The 16815-nt window shown below is 34.1% G+C and overlaps 3 protein-coding genes across 4 annotated transcripts in view; 2 read left to right on the forward strand and 1 right to left on the reverse strand.

Moving 5' to 3' along the window:
- Positions 1-10372, forward strand: part of LOC111708371 (uncharacterized) — a gene marked incomplete at its 3' end in the record, with an annotated part of 40533 nt that extends 30161 nt beyond the window's left edge. Inside the window, 8 exon segments of one of the 2 annotated variants that reach the window (XM_023481716.1) lie at positions 856-918; positions 1661-1747; positions 3251-3346; positions 3455-5816; positions 5891-7029; positions 7213-7835; positions 8279-8423; positions 9537-10372. In XM_023481716.1, the coding sequence (XP_023337484.1) occupies positions 1673-1747; positions 3251-3346; positions 3455-5816; positions 5891-7029; positions 7213-7835; positions 8279-8423; positions 9537-10076 (4980 nt within the window). In that variant the 5' untranslated portion in view covers positions 856-918; positions 1661-1672. 2 annotated transcript variants of the gene reach the window in all.
- Positions 10373-11252: 880 nt separating this feature from the next.
- On the reverse strand, positions 11253-12723 carry LOC111708382 (uncharacterized). Its single transcript, XM_023481738.1, has 4 exons — positions 12454-12723; positions 12051-12164; positions 11699-11799; positions 11253-11466 (listed from the first exon to the last, which is right to left on the reverse strand). The coding sequence occupies exons 1-4, from the start codon at positions 12706-12708 to the stop codon at positions 11406-11408; spliced, it is 531 nt and encodes a 176-aa protein (XP_023337506.1). The 5' UTR covers positions 12709-12723; the 3' UTR covers positions 11253-11405.
- Positions 12724-14348: 1625 nt separating this feature from the next.
- The window catches only part of LOC111708486 (kinesin-associated protein 3), a 14685-nt gene continuing 12218 nt past the window's right edge, over positions 14349-16815 (forward strand). The window contains exons 1-4 of the mRNA XM_023481886.1: positions 14349-14400; positions 15159-15359; positions 15772-15897; positions 16740-16801. Coding sequence (XP_023337654.1) covers positions 15187-15359; positions 15772-15897; positions 16740-16801 — 361 coding nt within the window. The 5' untranslated portion in view covers positions 14349-14400; positions 15159-15186. The remainder of the gene's footprint in view (positions 14401-15158; positions 15360-15771; positions 15898-16739; positions 16802-16815) is intronic.

Genomic DNA, 16815 nt, shown 5'->3' on the forward strand with positions numbered 1-16815 from the left:
CCCGGCCCCCGCCCCCCTTTCTTTCCCTTTACTCATTTATTTAACCCCCCTCCCCCTTTCACATGTTTTCAAACCTCCTTTTCAAAAATACACTTCCCCCTTTTTAGTGAATATATTTTTCTTTTAAAAGGTCAAATCCTATTGTATATACATGAAAAGCATTCAAAGGTTTATGAGAAACTGTTTAATTTTGAATTATTAGTTTAATCATTAAATCTTTTTTTCCTTCTTTATTATTCACTTCTTTCCCTATATTCTTCTCCTCCTTTCCTTTAAAATTAAACTATTGAGAGGAAAAGCTGGAAGGTTTAAACCCAACCCTTCCAGGTTTTCTTCCCTCTCCTGAATAACTGAGCTGGTGGAGAAGTGGGGAAGGGTTGGATCCGAACAAACCTTTCTCTCCTGCATAACTGAGCTGGTAGAGAAGGATAGAGTTTTAACCCAACCCTTCCAGCTCTTTTCCCCTCCTAGATAATTAGAAAACTTTGAATGTTGATTGTTTAATGTCAGGCTTAATTAAGAATAATTAAATTGAGTCAATTACTGAGCAGCTACTTTTTCAAGAGAGGTTGGGTGGGCTTTTTATAGTTTACATACATGCAAGAATTTTCTAAAGAATTTTTATTGTTATTGCTTGAATTCTTTTTTAATCGAAAATTAATTTTTATAAAAATGTGCCTCTCTGCAGACTGAAATATTTCTTAATTATTGTCTTTCCTAACAGATTTTTTTTTTACAAAAATTAAGAATATTATCAAAATTTCAGGAAATATTCCTAATCAAAAATATTTTTCCCGGATTTCTATTCCACTTTTTTTAATTTCTGTTTTTTAATTTTTCGTTTGAAATATTTAGATTGCGAGAAATAGTTTATGGTGTACTAGACTCAACTCAATTCATCATCCTTCAGGGCATTAGGTAAATATTAGCCTTTATAAATTCTTATTTTAAAAAAAAACAATTTAGAGATTAAGAGATCCTATAATTACATTTTTAGGAGCTTTTGTGCAGAATTTTGTATTGTGTATGATTAACAATTAGATATTTTTGCAAACTAGCATTTTTAACCAGTAATCTTTTATCAACAAGTTTTTAAATGATTACATTAACCTCAGTTTTAATTTTTATCCTAGATTAGTATTAAGATGGGAGGCGTGGGTTTATATCTTCATTATTTCTAGATTAGATTTAGATGGGAGGAATAGGATTAATTCTTCATTATTTCTAGATTAGTATTAAGATGGGAGGAATAGGATTAATTCTCCATTATTTCTAGATTAGTATTGACATGGGAGGAATAGGGTTAATTTTTCATTATTTCTAGATTATTATTTAGATGAGAGAAATAGGGTTAATTCTTCATTATTTCTAGATTAGTATTAAGATGGGAGGAATAGGGTTAATTCTTCATTATTTCTAGATTAGTATTTAGATGAGAGGATTAGGGTTAATTCTTCATTATTTCTAGATTAGTATTAAGATGGGAGGAATAGGATTAATTCTTCATTATTTCTAGATTAGTATTTAGATGAGAGGATTAGGGTTAATTCTTCATTATTTCTAGATTAGTATTAAGATGGGAGGAATAGGATTAATTCTTCATTATTTCTAGATTAGTATTAAGATGGGAGGAATAGGATTAATTCTTCATTATTTCTAGATTAGTATTGACATGGGAGGAATAGGGTTAATTCTTCTCTCCCTGGCTACTGCCTTAGCACAAGAACAGATAGATCATCAGTCCAGTGTAAGTATACCTAAACCTCCTTCAATTAAAAATATGTAATTTTATTTTAAATTAAGATAAAAGTACTGTGCACGTGAAACTCCATTGTAAAGAGGGAATGCTTGATTCAAAACCATGCCCAAAAACCTTCGTCTGATCAAAAATGATGAAAATATCCTTGTTTTTTATCCAGAAATCCAAAAATTGATTATATTATTTGCGATTTCTCTATAAAATTAAATTGAAGATTTATCCAGCCGACACATGGGACTTAATGGTCAAAATTTAATATGGGGTAAAGTAACGATATATTTTTATTTTTATTCAGATTTAGGCTTAAAGGGACTGTAAGCGTGATATCAAGCGACCCTCCATGTAAAGATGACAATGCGCGATTTACAACGGTACCCTTGAAAGCTTTGTCTGATCAAGTATGAATTGGATATCAATGTTTTTGTTTCTTTTAACTGTTTATTTTCATTTGCGGTTTCTCTGTGAACGTGATTTGCGCTTTACTTGCGTATGAGAAAATAACAGAAATAAACACTTTTTGATTGAGAAAAACGACGGTATTCTTCACATTTTTCATCAGATTAATGTTGCAAGGGTCCGGTTGTAAATCGGACATTGCCATTTTTGCATGGAGAGTAATTTCACGTACAGTCCCTTTAAAGGGTACTGTTGTGACTCAGGCATGCCACTCAATAAGATGAGGTTTAATTAAATTGTTCTATAGTCCCTTTTAGAAGAATTATTAAGATTATATTAATCACTTTTAACAATACTTTATCTGCTTGGTCTTATTGGGACACAGAGTCTCTGCTTTATTTTCCTACAGCAATAGCTTCAAAACTAAGAATTTTCGTTTTTTTTTAGAGCGGTTGTAAGTTTGAATACTTTCTTTCTTATTTTTAGATTTTTAATCTTCTTAAAAACACGATTAATAACTTTGGATTGGCTAGTAACTAGAGGTCTAGATCATGCTTAGATTTTCAGACATTAAAGGCCTTGACCTCAGTACTATGCATGATTAACAAATCAAATATATGCATAACCTCTATTCTATAGTTTACATACATTATTCAGAATACAGTATACAATATACTGTATGAAGAGTATATTGTATACTGTATATTATATACTGTGTACTTTATACTGTATACTGTATGCAGAGTATATTGTATACTGTATACAGTATAATAATGTATACTGTGTACTGTATATGTATACTGTATACTGTATACGTATACTGTATACTGTATACTATATACTGTATACATGTGTACTGTATACTGTATACATGTGTACTGTATACTGTATACATGTGTACTGTATACTGTATACATGTGTACTGTATACTGTATACATGTGTACTGTATACTGTATACTGTATACTGTATACTGTATGCTGTATGCGGTATACACTTCATACAGTATACAATACAGTATACACTTCATATAATATACTGTATACAAAAAAATAATAATGTCTATTATAAAAATATATATATATATATATATTAGGCCTGGACATTACAGCACAGTGATCCTAGTAGAGGAGGACGTTTTCTGAATGTAGCATTAGACTACAAGGATTGGGTCCCATTAGAACAGTCTCGTGTAAGTATTGCCTTTGAAAAATATTTGCAATCTAAATTTGAAAATTTTAAACTTTTATTTAATCAAAAATATTTAGAATTGTCAGATTTTTCATCTTTATTAATCTAGGCGCTTATTGAACGAGTGGCAAAGCAACTGAGTCATGGTCAAACGCTCGTTAATCCCGCTGATGCAAGAGTGGATTCAAACCAGAGTTCAGATTCGGGAGATTTTCAATTCCTGAACCCGAATCCTCCGAATTCCGAACCGTCCCCGAACGCTAGGATTGATACTGCAGAAGAAAGAACTGACGTGGTTCAACACGTTCATTTCCACCATGGAACTCAACAACACAGGTTTAATCCTCAGTTTCATCAGCAGCAATCTGATACCCGGAGACAGGATAACTATCCAAGGTTTCAACAGCAACAGTTTCAAGGATCCAGAGGAAACAGGAACCTACGTCCTCAACCTGCTCAGAACAATATTAACAACTTCTTCTCCTCCTTCAACCCTCTGCCTTCTCTCAATCCATTCAAGTTCTTCGAGGCCGCTGAACCCAAGAAACCCATCTCATTCCAACAACAGAGACCCCAGTCTCGTCCAGATCAGTCCTACTTAGAGACCCTAAACGCAATCCAAACCATTCCTTCTCCTGATCTATCTAAGTTTGGACCTCCTATTATAGAACTTGACAGCAAGGATGGCCAGATTGTTGTTGGACAACCCTTTAACCGAGGAACAGAAAAGGATCATCTTGCAGGATTTGTATCTCTTGATTTTGATGGATTTACCAGCGGAGAACCTGAGGATAAAACTAGGAACAAACTCTCCCTTCTAGTGGGTGGGAACCAAAACTTTGACAAGGACGTAGAGTCAGGTTTGGTCAATCTGTTGAACAGTGAGAAGGAAGACCCACCTACTTTTGTCCAGAATTCTGACAAGGATGCTCCAGCCGGGTTTACAAAGATTGATATTCCGTTCATGGATCCTACAGATCATACAGGAGTTCTACCCAAGGTTTTCATTGCTCCTATTGGCAAACCTATTCCTAAAGGATACAAGGGCAAGCCCCTGTTATCCGAACCTACTGGAGTACAGACAACCACGGAAACGATTCTTCTTGTCGAATCTCCGTACTCAACAGAGAAACCACTTTTCAGATTCCAGGAGATTAAATCTAAACCTAACACTAAGATTGAAGAAGAGAAACCCACAACATCAACCCAGGCACCAGTTAGAAACTTTAGATTCAAGACCCAGAAGGAAAGACCGTCCCTGTCTCGATTTTATCTAAAGAACAAGGAAAAGCTAGAGACACTGAGCAGAAAACCCGAGAAAGTTGAAAAGTATGATAAATATGAGAAGTATTCTAAAACACGTTTTGTAGAAGCATCTAGAGAAGAATTGAAGGAAGAAGTAACAACCTTGGCTCCTCCCACCACAACCATCTTTCTGCCAACTGATAACAGACAAACATTCTCTACACAAACATTCCAGGATGATGAAAACACGTCAAGGTTTGGTGAGGAGAATGAGGAAAAGGATGATCTTACAACCACTGGTTCCGTGACAGATGAAGATCCCATTTCTCTAGTTTATGAACCTTCACTTGTTATTCAGTCAACCTTTGAGCAGGCTGTAGCCGATGCAACCACTACAACAACCACAACAGAGGAACCCACAACATCAATCACTACAACTGCATCAACCACAACTACAGAATTTACTACTACTACATTGTTCACTACAACTACTTCCACTACAACAACCACTTCCACAACAGCAACTACAACAGAAGAAATAACAGTCTCTACTACTGAAACTCCAGTTGTAAGGATCTATAAAACTACTCAGGACCCAAGAGAGAGACTGGAAATACTTAGACAGCAGGCAGAGATCAGAGCTCAGAATCAGTTCTATGTTGGAGATCTCCAGACTGGAGAGGAGGTTGAAGAACAAAAAGCTGTAGAGGAGGAGGAGGAGGAGGAGGAGAAGGAGGTTGAAGATGAGGATGAAGAGGATATCACTGAAGCTCCAGTACTGGCCCTAGCTCGACCATTGAAACCTAGACTTAGGTTCAGAAAGTTTAAGGGACTGGGTCCAAACTCTGAGGGTGGAGTAGAAGCTGGAAACAGAAACGGTGCCATCAAGAAATTTGGAAAGAGAATTCGTACCAGGAAACGTCCTCTCTTCTGGCCTAACAATAGATTTGAGGAAGAAGCCCAAGGAGTAGAACCGACCCAGAGACCAGGACAGTTCAGGCCTAGAGGAAACAATCCCATCCAAACTTCAACCGAGTTCAGCACAACCCAGGAACCAATTAAGACCGAGGAGTTCAAGAAGAAGTTTAGACCTTTCTTTGATAAACTCTACTCTAAGTTTGCTAAAAACCCTGAGGATGAGACTGAGACTGGAACTGATCCTATATCCAGAAGGTTTGAACTTCCAAGAAAAAGGAGTACTACAGCTTTCCCGCCTATTACTGTTGGTAAGAATATAATATTTTAAAAAAAAACCTTAATTCTCATTTACTGAAACTATTTTAATCTAATTTTTGCTTAGACGCTGAGATTTACGAAGTGCATCCCGAAACTCGATTGAGGATTACACCTGGAGTAAAGAAATCTTCCGTTGAAACCACTCCTGAGACTACACCTAGCTTTGACTACTCTACTGAATATGATGAGGAAACTACTTTACCAACCAACTTAGTTGAGAGTAGCACAATTCTAGACCTGGAGACAACATACGAGAGTTTGGAAGAACTGGAGAAAACTACAGAGTTCATCTTCTCTCCAACAGTAGTTTCCACCACCCTGGATACAGTCACCACACCATCTGATGAAAATACCACACCCTTCTTCTCCGAGGTTCATGAAACCGCTGATAAACACTCAACCTTTTCTCCTGTAGAGGAAAACCTAGCCATTGCCATCGAGGAGCCGGAGGGTGTGAATGAAATAATCTTCATCGAACCTCTTGAGCTCGATATTCAGAATGAAATCGTCGACCAGGTGGTTGAAGAATCTCAAGACGTACACACAGCCTGGAGTGATGCAGAAATAACACCTGAGCCAGCAGTCACGGGACGTCTGACCAACTATGAGAAAGATATTGACACCTCTAAGTATGGTCAGGATTATACATATTCGGCAAAAGATCTATCTCCAAGTTATAATGAACACGGACAACAAGGTGTTGAAACCCAAGATTCAGACTTAGAAGGCGCGGTTGAGACGGAGAAGATTGAGTCCTGGAAACCGTCAGTTATCCCATTCCGACCTTACACTGAGATTGACAGGTCGGCTGGGAATCCAGTGCCAAGTGTGGAGGAAGTTGAGATTTCAGAATCCAAGGATTATTCTGAACCAGATATCCTATACGATGACAGTAAGGTCGGATTCAGTGATGAGATCCACAAGAAATATTACTCCGTACCGGTGTTTGCTCAGCTCAACCTTCCTGAAACATCAACAAGGGAGGAGCTAACTACTCAATCTGAAACTTCAACTCCCCTCGCAACAGCTTTCGTTACTTCAACAACAGTTTCACAAACAACAACTTTGCCCACAACAACAGAAGGACCCGTATATGTAGAAGAAGCAACAACCGTGTTTGTTCCAGTAAGCAGTGATGAAACAACTCTAGAACCTGAAAATGAAACAACAGTGACGGACGTAACAACTTCCCAAAATATTCAGGTACATTTTTTGAATAATCACAGATACGATAATAAAGATACTTACACAAATGATAAAGATATGTTGAGTCTTGTCAACTATTTATATAGCAAAATGAATATATTTTACCATTCTTAAGTATTAATTCAAGGCACGGTCTCTTAAAACCACGTTTACAGTGACTTTATTAAGATCATTATTTAGGACTCAACAACAGTTGAACCAATTGTGGAAGTTGAAGAAGTTGAAAATGTCGAGGAAAATGACGAAGTTGAAAATGTCGAGGTTGAGTTCGCAGATGATGTTGCGAAGGTTGATGAAGTATATCTAGGTTCAGGAAACATACTAGACCCTGCTCCACCCACCCCAACCAGTAGGTTCGAGGTTATCAATATAGATGATGAGAACGCTGCGGAACATTTCTACAGTCCTCATAAGATTCCGAATAATCTCTGGTCCGTGTTTGAGAGAAACCGAGGTGTTGAGGAGACAGTTCCAACCCTAACCCCTGAATCTGAAACTGAACTTTCAACTGAAGAAATTGTGGCCTCTGGTTTAGATGTCGCTGGGGTTATGACCTATGACGTATCCGAGGCTGAACCAACCCTTGCCGGAGAATTAGTTGAGATCGATGATCTTCCCAAACCTTCCGAGCACGAGTCTGAAGTCCTTGTAATTGAACGTGTTAGTGAGACAGAAGAAAACCAGAACGAATCAGGGAGAAAGGATCCTAAATCCTTTGAATTCAATCTACCCGGGGTTCAATCTGTTGATCAGGAAGGGGTTAAGGTTCACTCATTCGGTGCAGAGCAGATTATTCCTCTTAGGTGAGTCATGTCATGAATTGTTATCATTCGTCTCAATCTCATTTTTATTTTGCATCTTACATTTTGTAACCAGAATATATTGAATTTATTGTCGTCATCTTTATGCCAATTATGAAATGTCACAAAACAGATTTTTAAATTTTAAACAGATTTAATTCTAAACAGATTTAATTCTAAACAGATTTAATTCTAAACAGACTTAATTCTAAACAGATTTAATTCTAAACAGATTTAATTCTAAACAGATTTAATTCTAAAAAGACTTAATTCTGAACAGATTTAATTCTAAACAGATTTAATTCTAAAAAATTGCTGTTAAGAAATTACAAATTTCAAAGTTCTTAGCTTAAATAAAAAACATTCGAACATTTTTACACATTTTTCTGGAAACCACTGTATACCTCAGAATCTTATAAGCACATTCTAAACCTTTTTATGTTCAGGAAATCTGAAAGTTTGATTGACGAGAAGGAGAAGGAAGGTTTGGTCAAGAAAAGAGAAGAATGGATTAAGAACTGGGTTTCAAGGAAATACAATAAACCTAAGTTCCCCAGAGTGTCTTTCACCTCTTCAGGACTAAACTCACAGGTATAATAACAGAAAAGATTTATTTAAAGGGATTGTTGTTATATTTCAAGTGCCAGATTCACATCGATACACTTTAAACCGCTATCAATGGAAAAGTATAAAAAAACTTACAATTCCTTCCTTGTTTCTGTTTCATAAATCTGCTGGTCAATTTAACAGAAGAATTATCATTTAAAATAAACAATTTCAGAAAGAAAAACAAGGATATCTCTAGAATTTTACTTCAAACGAAGGTTTAAAGGTTAATGATGTGAATTGGGAATGCCCTTCTTGTTAAATGCAGGGTCACTTGAGATGATTTGTACAGTCTCTTTTAAATCAAAAATCTTGAATTTAGGATTTTTTTCGCGATATTTCATGATTTAAATATCTTTAGTTTCCACGTATTACCCAAAAATGAATTATTTAATTTTCAAGAATAGAAAATTGACATTTTTTCATTTTATACATAGGCTTCTGTATATCTCACATATGTTCATTACACATATGCATGCAATCATGTTTTACACAGTTTTCTGAGAACAAATTACTTATTAAAGGGAGTTTTCGCGAAAAATGAAAGGGGGTATAGGCTTAATGCGATAAAAAAGCGCTTTTGATCGCTACTAATCTTATTTCTATCTGTTGCGCCTGTAAGGAGAAAATTGTTAAAGACGTCTCATACCGAATAACTTAGCAGCCATACAAATTCAGACTATATACAAATGTGGCAAAAGATAATCGATGACTATAGGTTGTAATATCTAAATGATTTCTTTGAAATTAATTTGATTTTTTACGGTCAAAGTAGTATGTTGCAATTTTCTCTATTTGTATGGCTGCTAAGTTATTCGGTATGAGACGTCTTTAACAATTTTCTCCTTATAGACGCAACAGATAGAAGTAAGATTACTAGCGATCAAAAGTGCTTTTTTATCGCATTAAGCCTTATACCCCCTTTCATTTTTCGCGAACACTCCCTTTAAATGTAATAAAAAAGAAGGCAGTAACTAAATTTGTAAAATCAAAATAAAATTTAATAAAATGATTACAACATTCGCACGTTGTAAAATTCTTTCTAAAACAATTTCCAATAAATATATATATCACATGTTTTTACATTGTATATTCAAGGTTGAAACTACCCTTGCTCCGGTATTATCTGAAGAAGCTGAAACCAACAAGATCAACTCCGTTCCAGCATTTACTCCGACAATTTCTCCGACCTCCGACTCTAACGTTCTACCCAAGAACTCCAGGTTCAATGTCAACTTTGATGTAACCGTCCGGGACGGAAGCGATGAAAAACTTATCTCCGGGTCTGAGGTTAAGAGCTCTCGGTTCGATAAATACTCCAGGAAGAAGGTCAAGAACAGCCTCTTCCACAAGAAGGATACGAAGAGCCGTGAGGAGGACCAGATTGAGGTTGATCACGAGGTTAAGGTTGATGAGGCTGCTCTCAATCCCTTGGTTGCATTCTTCCAACCTAAAGGAGTTCCTCTGGGAGCAAACACAGATATTTTCAAGAACTATGCAGGAGATCAGCTTTCACAAGCAGACTTTGAGAGGAAAATTCTTGGTGTTTCAACCGCTACCGAGATATCTGTTAAATCTATGATCTGTGTTAAAGGAAGATGTTTTAATGCCGATGAACAAGGATCAAGATTAAAATAATTATTTTTAAGTTTTTTTTTAGTTTCACTTGTCTTTTGTTTATTTTCTACTTGTTTCCGTAGTTGTATAGTGTATACCTTGCTCAATGTACAAAATGAATGAATTTGCCATTATATTCCCCCCGGGATATTTAGTGTTACTTACAATGTAAGAAATTTTTTATTTAATGAAATGAGTCTTTGCCACAAATTCCTATTTTTTAACACCTATATATCTACAACAAAATTATGTGAACCTTTGATATTTCAAACTAGGATTGCTTTATATAACAGAAGTCATAGTTTGAAATATCTAAGGTCTACGACATTGGGTTTCAAAGATAAAGAGATTATAAAATCACAGTTTGTGACAAAGACTCAATTCCTTTGGATTTCGATGTTTCTCCTTTTCAATTCAATTGTTGATCTCTCGACTAAATTTTGCATCGAAATTTTGTACTTTTGTTTTTTTTGTTTTAAAAAATTGGGAGAATATTTCCATTTCATTTTAAACAAAAGGTTCTCTATTTTTAAATCTTATTATTTACTATCGGCAAATGTATTGAAAGGTCTGTGAATTCTTTTTATTTCCTATGATTGTCCTATTATTTGAGTCCTGATATTGTCCGCAAACAAGAATCTCCTAACCTTGTATCATCTTATTTATAAATGTTTCATGTTATTTTGTATGATTGTTGTGTATTTAATTGATATTTTCTCCTGAAAAATGCATGAATTGACGCGTCATTGTAAATAAATATTTAAAGTCGAGTTTTATTATCTCGTTTTGTAAATTTTTTATTTGGTTGTTCATCCTTTCTGTTGACCCATTCACTCTTCAGCGCCTTTTCTTCAGCTTCGAACCCTTTTCTTTTTTTTTGGGTTTCAATTATTAGAATTATCCTTAATCAAGATTCCGATGTCTGTAAATTACGATAATTTTCAATTTTCATTCAACTTTTAAATAATCCATTAAGCTAATCAATATTCCAAAAGCAAAATCTTTAGTTTCGAGTAAAGTAGGAGATTAAATATAATCATTGTTCAGTTTTATCTCCAAGGGACTTAAAAAACGTATTTGAAGAACTTTTTTCTTGTTTCTTTCTGATTTTTTCAATGCATTCTGCATGTATGTTAGGTCGTGGTATTTAAAGAGTTTTTGATTGCTATACATCCAAGTTTTAAATGTTATTAAACAATGCGTATATATGATTATATTTTTTATGTAGCTAAATTACAAAACTTTGGCATAAAACACCATTTTTAGGTCAGATTTATTTTTCCAATGATAATTTTACTTGCACTATATGAATCTGCATTTAAGAGTGTAATGTTGAGCAGTGTTCAAAATCTAGCAGATTGCAGGTGTGATAGATTCATGATAGATCCATTCTCCATTTTGGAAGTAATACCTTAACAACATTGTTAAGAAATTTCGGAACTAGTTTTGAATAAATTTAAGAAAGAATTTAATTTATATCATATTTTAATTAAGAAGATTTTGCACACGATAAACATTCACATTAATGTTTTCAAAATGTGTGTTGCTAACCATAACGTGGATAAGAAAAGTTTTCATGCACAAATGTTTTACGAATTTAAAAACTACATTTCTGTAATCTTTCTATTTGAAAATGAACTCACCAACCGCTACCAGTATCCTTAGGGCATGTGTATGAATGCGTGTTATAGATAAATACTTTCCCTGTCTCTTCTATATAGTTACCAGCAGAATCATTGACAACCTAATCAGGATAAATAATAAATACGTCCTATTTTCTCTATACATAAAAAACTGTCATTTTGTATGTTAAAAAATATTTGTTTTCTGATATAAATGGAGATAATACATTTTGGTTAAAGAATGTAAATTGTGGATTTGTTTTATGGAAAGGTGGGATGATGTCGTTCGGAAACGGTGACTGAGTATTTAAAAAAGTACGTAAGTTTTTAATGTACTGAACATAACAAATCATCATAACAAGAAATAACTTACCCAAAATCCGTCGTAGAAAATGCCTTCGTCATAAAAATGAAGATAATAATTGTTAGATCCAACATTTGTCTGGTACACAGGATACCCATATCCATCAAAGTTGGAGAAGTAAAACTAAACAAGAACTATAAATGTCGTCTTCTTAGACATTATCTTATTAAGTTTACATAAACAATTATATAAGAGGATCCAAGATTTAAACTTTTAAACACCAAAAAAGTGTTGCAAACTTTATATGATTTTTTTACTATAAATGCAATAGAAAAAATGCAAACAAGTTTTCTTTACAGAAATATCGGAAATAAATAATAAAAACCTGATCCATTAAAATTTTATCATGATTATTTCTAAGCTGAAACCCCTCCTCTATAAATGTAAACTCGTCTGAATTTCGTAAACAAACCTTTGCATTATTGAAGAGCCAGGGGAAAATCCCTGAAACTGAGGAGGAAGACGACTTTATTATTAAACAAGCGTCACACGAAACTCGGGTATCATTAAATCTTCCCAGGATAGGGACAGATTCGGAGAGCTTCTCCTTGAGCTGGGATAAACTTGGTTTAGAATCCTTGAGAAACAGGTCTACATTACTCCGGAGAGACGAGCCGTAGGACGCGGAGAGAAGAAGGAGAGGAAGGATGTATCTAAGCATTCTCATTAAACTAATTTAACTGAACCTGAAGATAAAACAAATCTGTTTATATAGTGTACAAACCAGCTTATCTTATTTATTATTCTAGAAAAATGTTTTTCTCCTGAAAACGATGAATAATTCGTGAGAGTTCTCTATTCCCTTTCAGTATTTTGAAAAATAAACAGTAAATATCAGAAAACTGTGGATAGATTATCGTCACAAAGGATTTTGTTGCTACAAATTACAAATTTAAACATCATCAGCGATAATCATCTGGATCTGATACCACTAGAAATATCGTATATCTCAAGCTAATTTTTGTTTATAAAATATCTAGTCAGTAACAGATATTTTTTTGAAACATGGACTGACAATGATGAATTGTATAGGTTTATTGTTGACTTTATAACTTCATTCATTTAATTATTTAAGGATTAAATAAGTTTAGAAAGATAAGAATTTAAGTTTACATCAACGGAAAATACAGGAAATACGTAAGAAACACAAATTTTTTGTTTTTATGGGGAAAGGTAAGTAATCTATAATATTGTTAAAAATAGTAACAATAAAAATGTATAAAATTAATATATACAGGGTGTCCCACGAAACATGACAGTATGCAAGAGGACTTGAATGTCGTCTTGATTTTTGATATAATTTGCTGTGTTTATTTGTCAACCTAATTTTAGAAGTAAATTTCTAGAGATAATAATCACAAAATTCCCCTAGTCCTGCCATTTCCAAAATGTGGTCTGCCTTTTTTGTGCTTTCAATATTGCCCGACATATAAAGAATTTCGTTCAGATTTCGACAATTTTGCTTTTGTTTAACAAAATTGAAATCTGAACCAAACTCTTTATATCTCCGATAATATAGAAAGCACAAAAAACGCAGACCACTTTTTGGAAATGCCAGGGCTAGGAGAATTAAGTGATAATTGTTTCAAGAATCATACATGTTAAAGTAGATAGAAGACTAAATGTCACAAATAAATTCATATATCAAAGACGACTTTCAAGTCGTCTTGCTATTGTCATGTTTCGTGGGACACCCTGTATATGTGATTTAAAGGCCTCAAGCTCTAAAGCAAAAATAAATGAGAATTTTGCTAATTACTTCTTAAAAACCCAAAAGCTAACAACAAGTGCTGTATGTGCTTAAATGTATATGTAAAGGGCTACAGAAAAGCATATAGGGGAGTATAGACTAGAGCGGTAAAATAACAGCCCAAGATGTTGCGACACTTGAAAGTCGGATCTGTATTAAAAATTGATGAAACTTTTTATAAGCAAGGCGCAAACTGAACCTATGTTTAGAGGGAGGGATTTGAAAGTCCGAGATGCTTTTATAATGAAAATACAACTCTGAAATACAATTCTGAAATACATATTTCAGAATTGAAATTTACATTATAATTACTGACAGGAAATGGTTTATACTACCTTAGTTTATATCATATAAATTACAAGTGGTTCTAACTACGTGAACCTCATCTTTTTATATTTAGCTATAGATTTATTTTTCATATTTTTAGTTATGTTTATTTTTTTTATTTAGTTGTTATATTTATATATTGTGGTTCTGCCAGAGTAATGTTTGAGAGAATGTATTGCGGCAGTATTCCTCCTGGTACCGGTAGTATACTGTATACCCGGAGAAGGATCGATAAATTCCTCAAACCTTTCCTAGACAGTAGACACAGTGTACTCGGAGCTGGTGATGAATAGTGTACACAAAACTGAATCTATACATACAGGGTTACCCACAAAGGATGAGACTTTAAAGACGACTGTACGGAATTTAAAGTGTCTGACTCCTTATATTCATCTTTAGAGACGACTGTACGGAATTTAAAGTGTCTGACTCCTTATATTCATCTTTAGAGACGACTGTACGGAATTTAAAGTGTCTGACTCCTTATATTCATCTTTAGAGACGACTGTACGGAATTTAAAGTGTCTGATTCCTTATATTTATGATTCTTCGAGATTGAAAGCTTGTTTCTTTCGTTGCCTTATCATTAAATATTCCATATAAAGGGTAGATTTTAGACATGAAGACTTAATAGAACATTGGAATCGTCATATTGAAACTAAAGATTTCAGATCGTCTTTGCAGTCATGTTCTTTTTGGGAATCCATTGAATCAGAATCAGAAGAAATGATGCGTGTAGAAATCTAAATAGTTTCTTTTGACTTTTAAATATATAAATTTGAGTTTCAAACCTCATAATTCATTTGGTTTTTATATTACAGCTTTTAAAGTTTTTATCTTGACAGTTTCAGATTTATATTTTTCAGAACAAAATTTTGAAAATTTAACAGACAAAGCCGGGCACTTAACTAAAATCACGATTTAATACCAAGCGCGGGTAAACGGCGGATGTAACTATAACTATAATATAAACCTGGAGAACACCGGGTTCTCCAACTTGTATAATATATTACATGTAGCGTAAAACATTTTATTTTTAGAATTTCTCTGCTAATTTCTTGAACAGCCATGAATACGGAGGGAGATGCTAAATATTTGAAGAGAAAAGTGAAAGCTGGAAGTATAGATGTCCACCCTACAGAGAAAGCTCTGGTGGTGAACTACGAGCTTGAGGCGACTATCCTTGGGGAGCTGGGGGACGCTATGCTCGGAGACAGAAAGGAGTGCCAGAAAATTATCAGGTTAGTTAGATAGATAGATAGATAGATTTATAGATAGATAGATAGATAGATAGATAGATAGATAGATAGGTAGATAGGTAGATAGATAGATAGATATATAAATAGATAGATATGTAGATATATAGATAGATAGGTAGATAGGTAGATAGATAGATATATAAATATTTCGGTTTAATTATTACAATGATACATAAACATGAAAACAAATTTTGGACACCCACCTTTGCCTGGAGTTTGCTCTATAAAGTTTAATAAGCATATTTGAATAGCAGGAGAGAGATGAAAGTAAACTAATCATAGACAATACAGGATGTTTTAAAAAAACAGTAGTTCATGTCAGAGCCTGAATTTTAAACCGATTTTCGTTGAGATTAGATTATATTCAGATTTCTTATTAAATATTTCTTATTAGGTTGAAGTCGTTGAACTCTGGGACTGATATCTCCAGTTTAGCAAATGAAGTGATCTCTAAATGTAAGCTGATTCATCCTTCTAAACTACCAGAAGTAGAACAACTGCTCTACTATCTACAGAACAGGTAGAACAAGTATACTATCTACATAACAGGTAGAGCAACTACTCTACTATCTACAGAACAGGTAGAACAACTGCTCTACTATCTACAGAACAGGTAGAACAAGTATACTATCTACAGAACAGGTATAACAACTGCTCTACTATCTACAGAGCAGGTAGAACAACTGCTCTACTATCTTCAGAACAGGTAGAACAACTACTCTACAATCTACAGAACAGGTAGAACAACTACTCTACAATCTACAGAACAGGTAGAACAACTCCTCTACTATTTGCAGAAGAGGTAGAACAGTTAAAGCAGCTACTTTACAATCTATAGAAGAGATAGAACAAAGATATATTCATCTTTCTTTAATAGAGGTAGAATTCCTGGAAACCATTAGATAACAAGAAAACTCTGAAATAGGAAGTCGACTTTGAGACTCAAGTTTGGACATTAATTAGTTAAATGAACTCGAGGCACAGTAATTATGAAAATAAAAATACACTTTTCACTTAATAAGTGAATTAATAACTTGTTTAAAAAGTTATTCGCAACTTAAAATGCACTTCAGTATGGGTTTTTGTCGTCTTCTCATTCTACAGTTTTCTGGTTCTAACTGTTTATTCGATATTCTTCTTTTTAAATTCATCTGCGTTTTCCTTACAGGTTTGTGAGAAAGTCAGTGAAGTACAGGGTGTCCCAAAAAACATGGGAATTCAGTGACGAATTCGATATCGTCTTTTAACTAATTCTTTGATTTAGTTTAGTGATACCTACTGAGAAAGCTGTAATCTGTAAGAGTTTCGTCTGCTATGTTCACATTTTGTTTGTTTATGTATTTATTAAATATTTCTTATTAGGTTGAAGTCGTTGAACTCTGGGACTGATATCTCCAGTTTAGCAAATGAAGTGATCTCTAAATGTAAGGGAAACTAC

This window comes from Eurytemora carolleeae, unplaced genomic scaffold (genome assembly GCF_000591075.1).
Source record: "Eurytemora carolleeae unplaced genomic scaffold, Eaff_2.0 scaffold38, whole genome shotgun sequence".
Taxonomy (NCBI): domain Eukaryota; kingdom Metazoa; phylum Arthropoda; class Copepoda; order Calanoida; family Temoridae; genus Eurytemora; species Eurytemora carolleeae.

What these genes read in the sequence shown, in the direction of transcription:
- LOC111708382 (XM_023481738.1), bottom strand. Translation starts at nt 12,708, where the DNA reads ATGAGAATGCTTAGATACATCCTTCCTCTCCTTCTTCTCTCCGCGTCC. An exon ending in TTTTCTACGACGGATTTTGG is followed by an intron (nt 11,800 to 12,050) that starts GTAAGTTATTTC and finishes TATCCTGATTAG; the next exon opens with GTTGTCAATGATTCTGCTGG. An exon ending in AAGGATACTGGTAGCGGTTG is followed by an intron (nt 11,467 to 11,698) that starts GTGAGTTCATTT and finishes AATGTTGTTAAG; the next exon opens with GTATTACTTCCAAAATGGAG.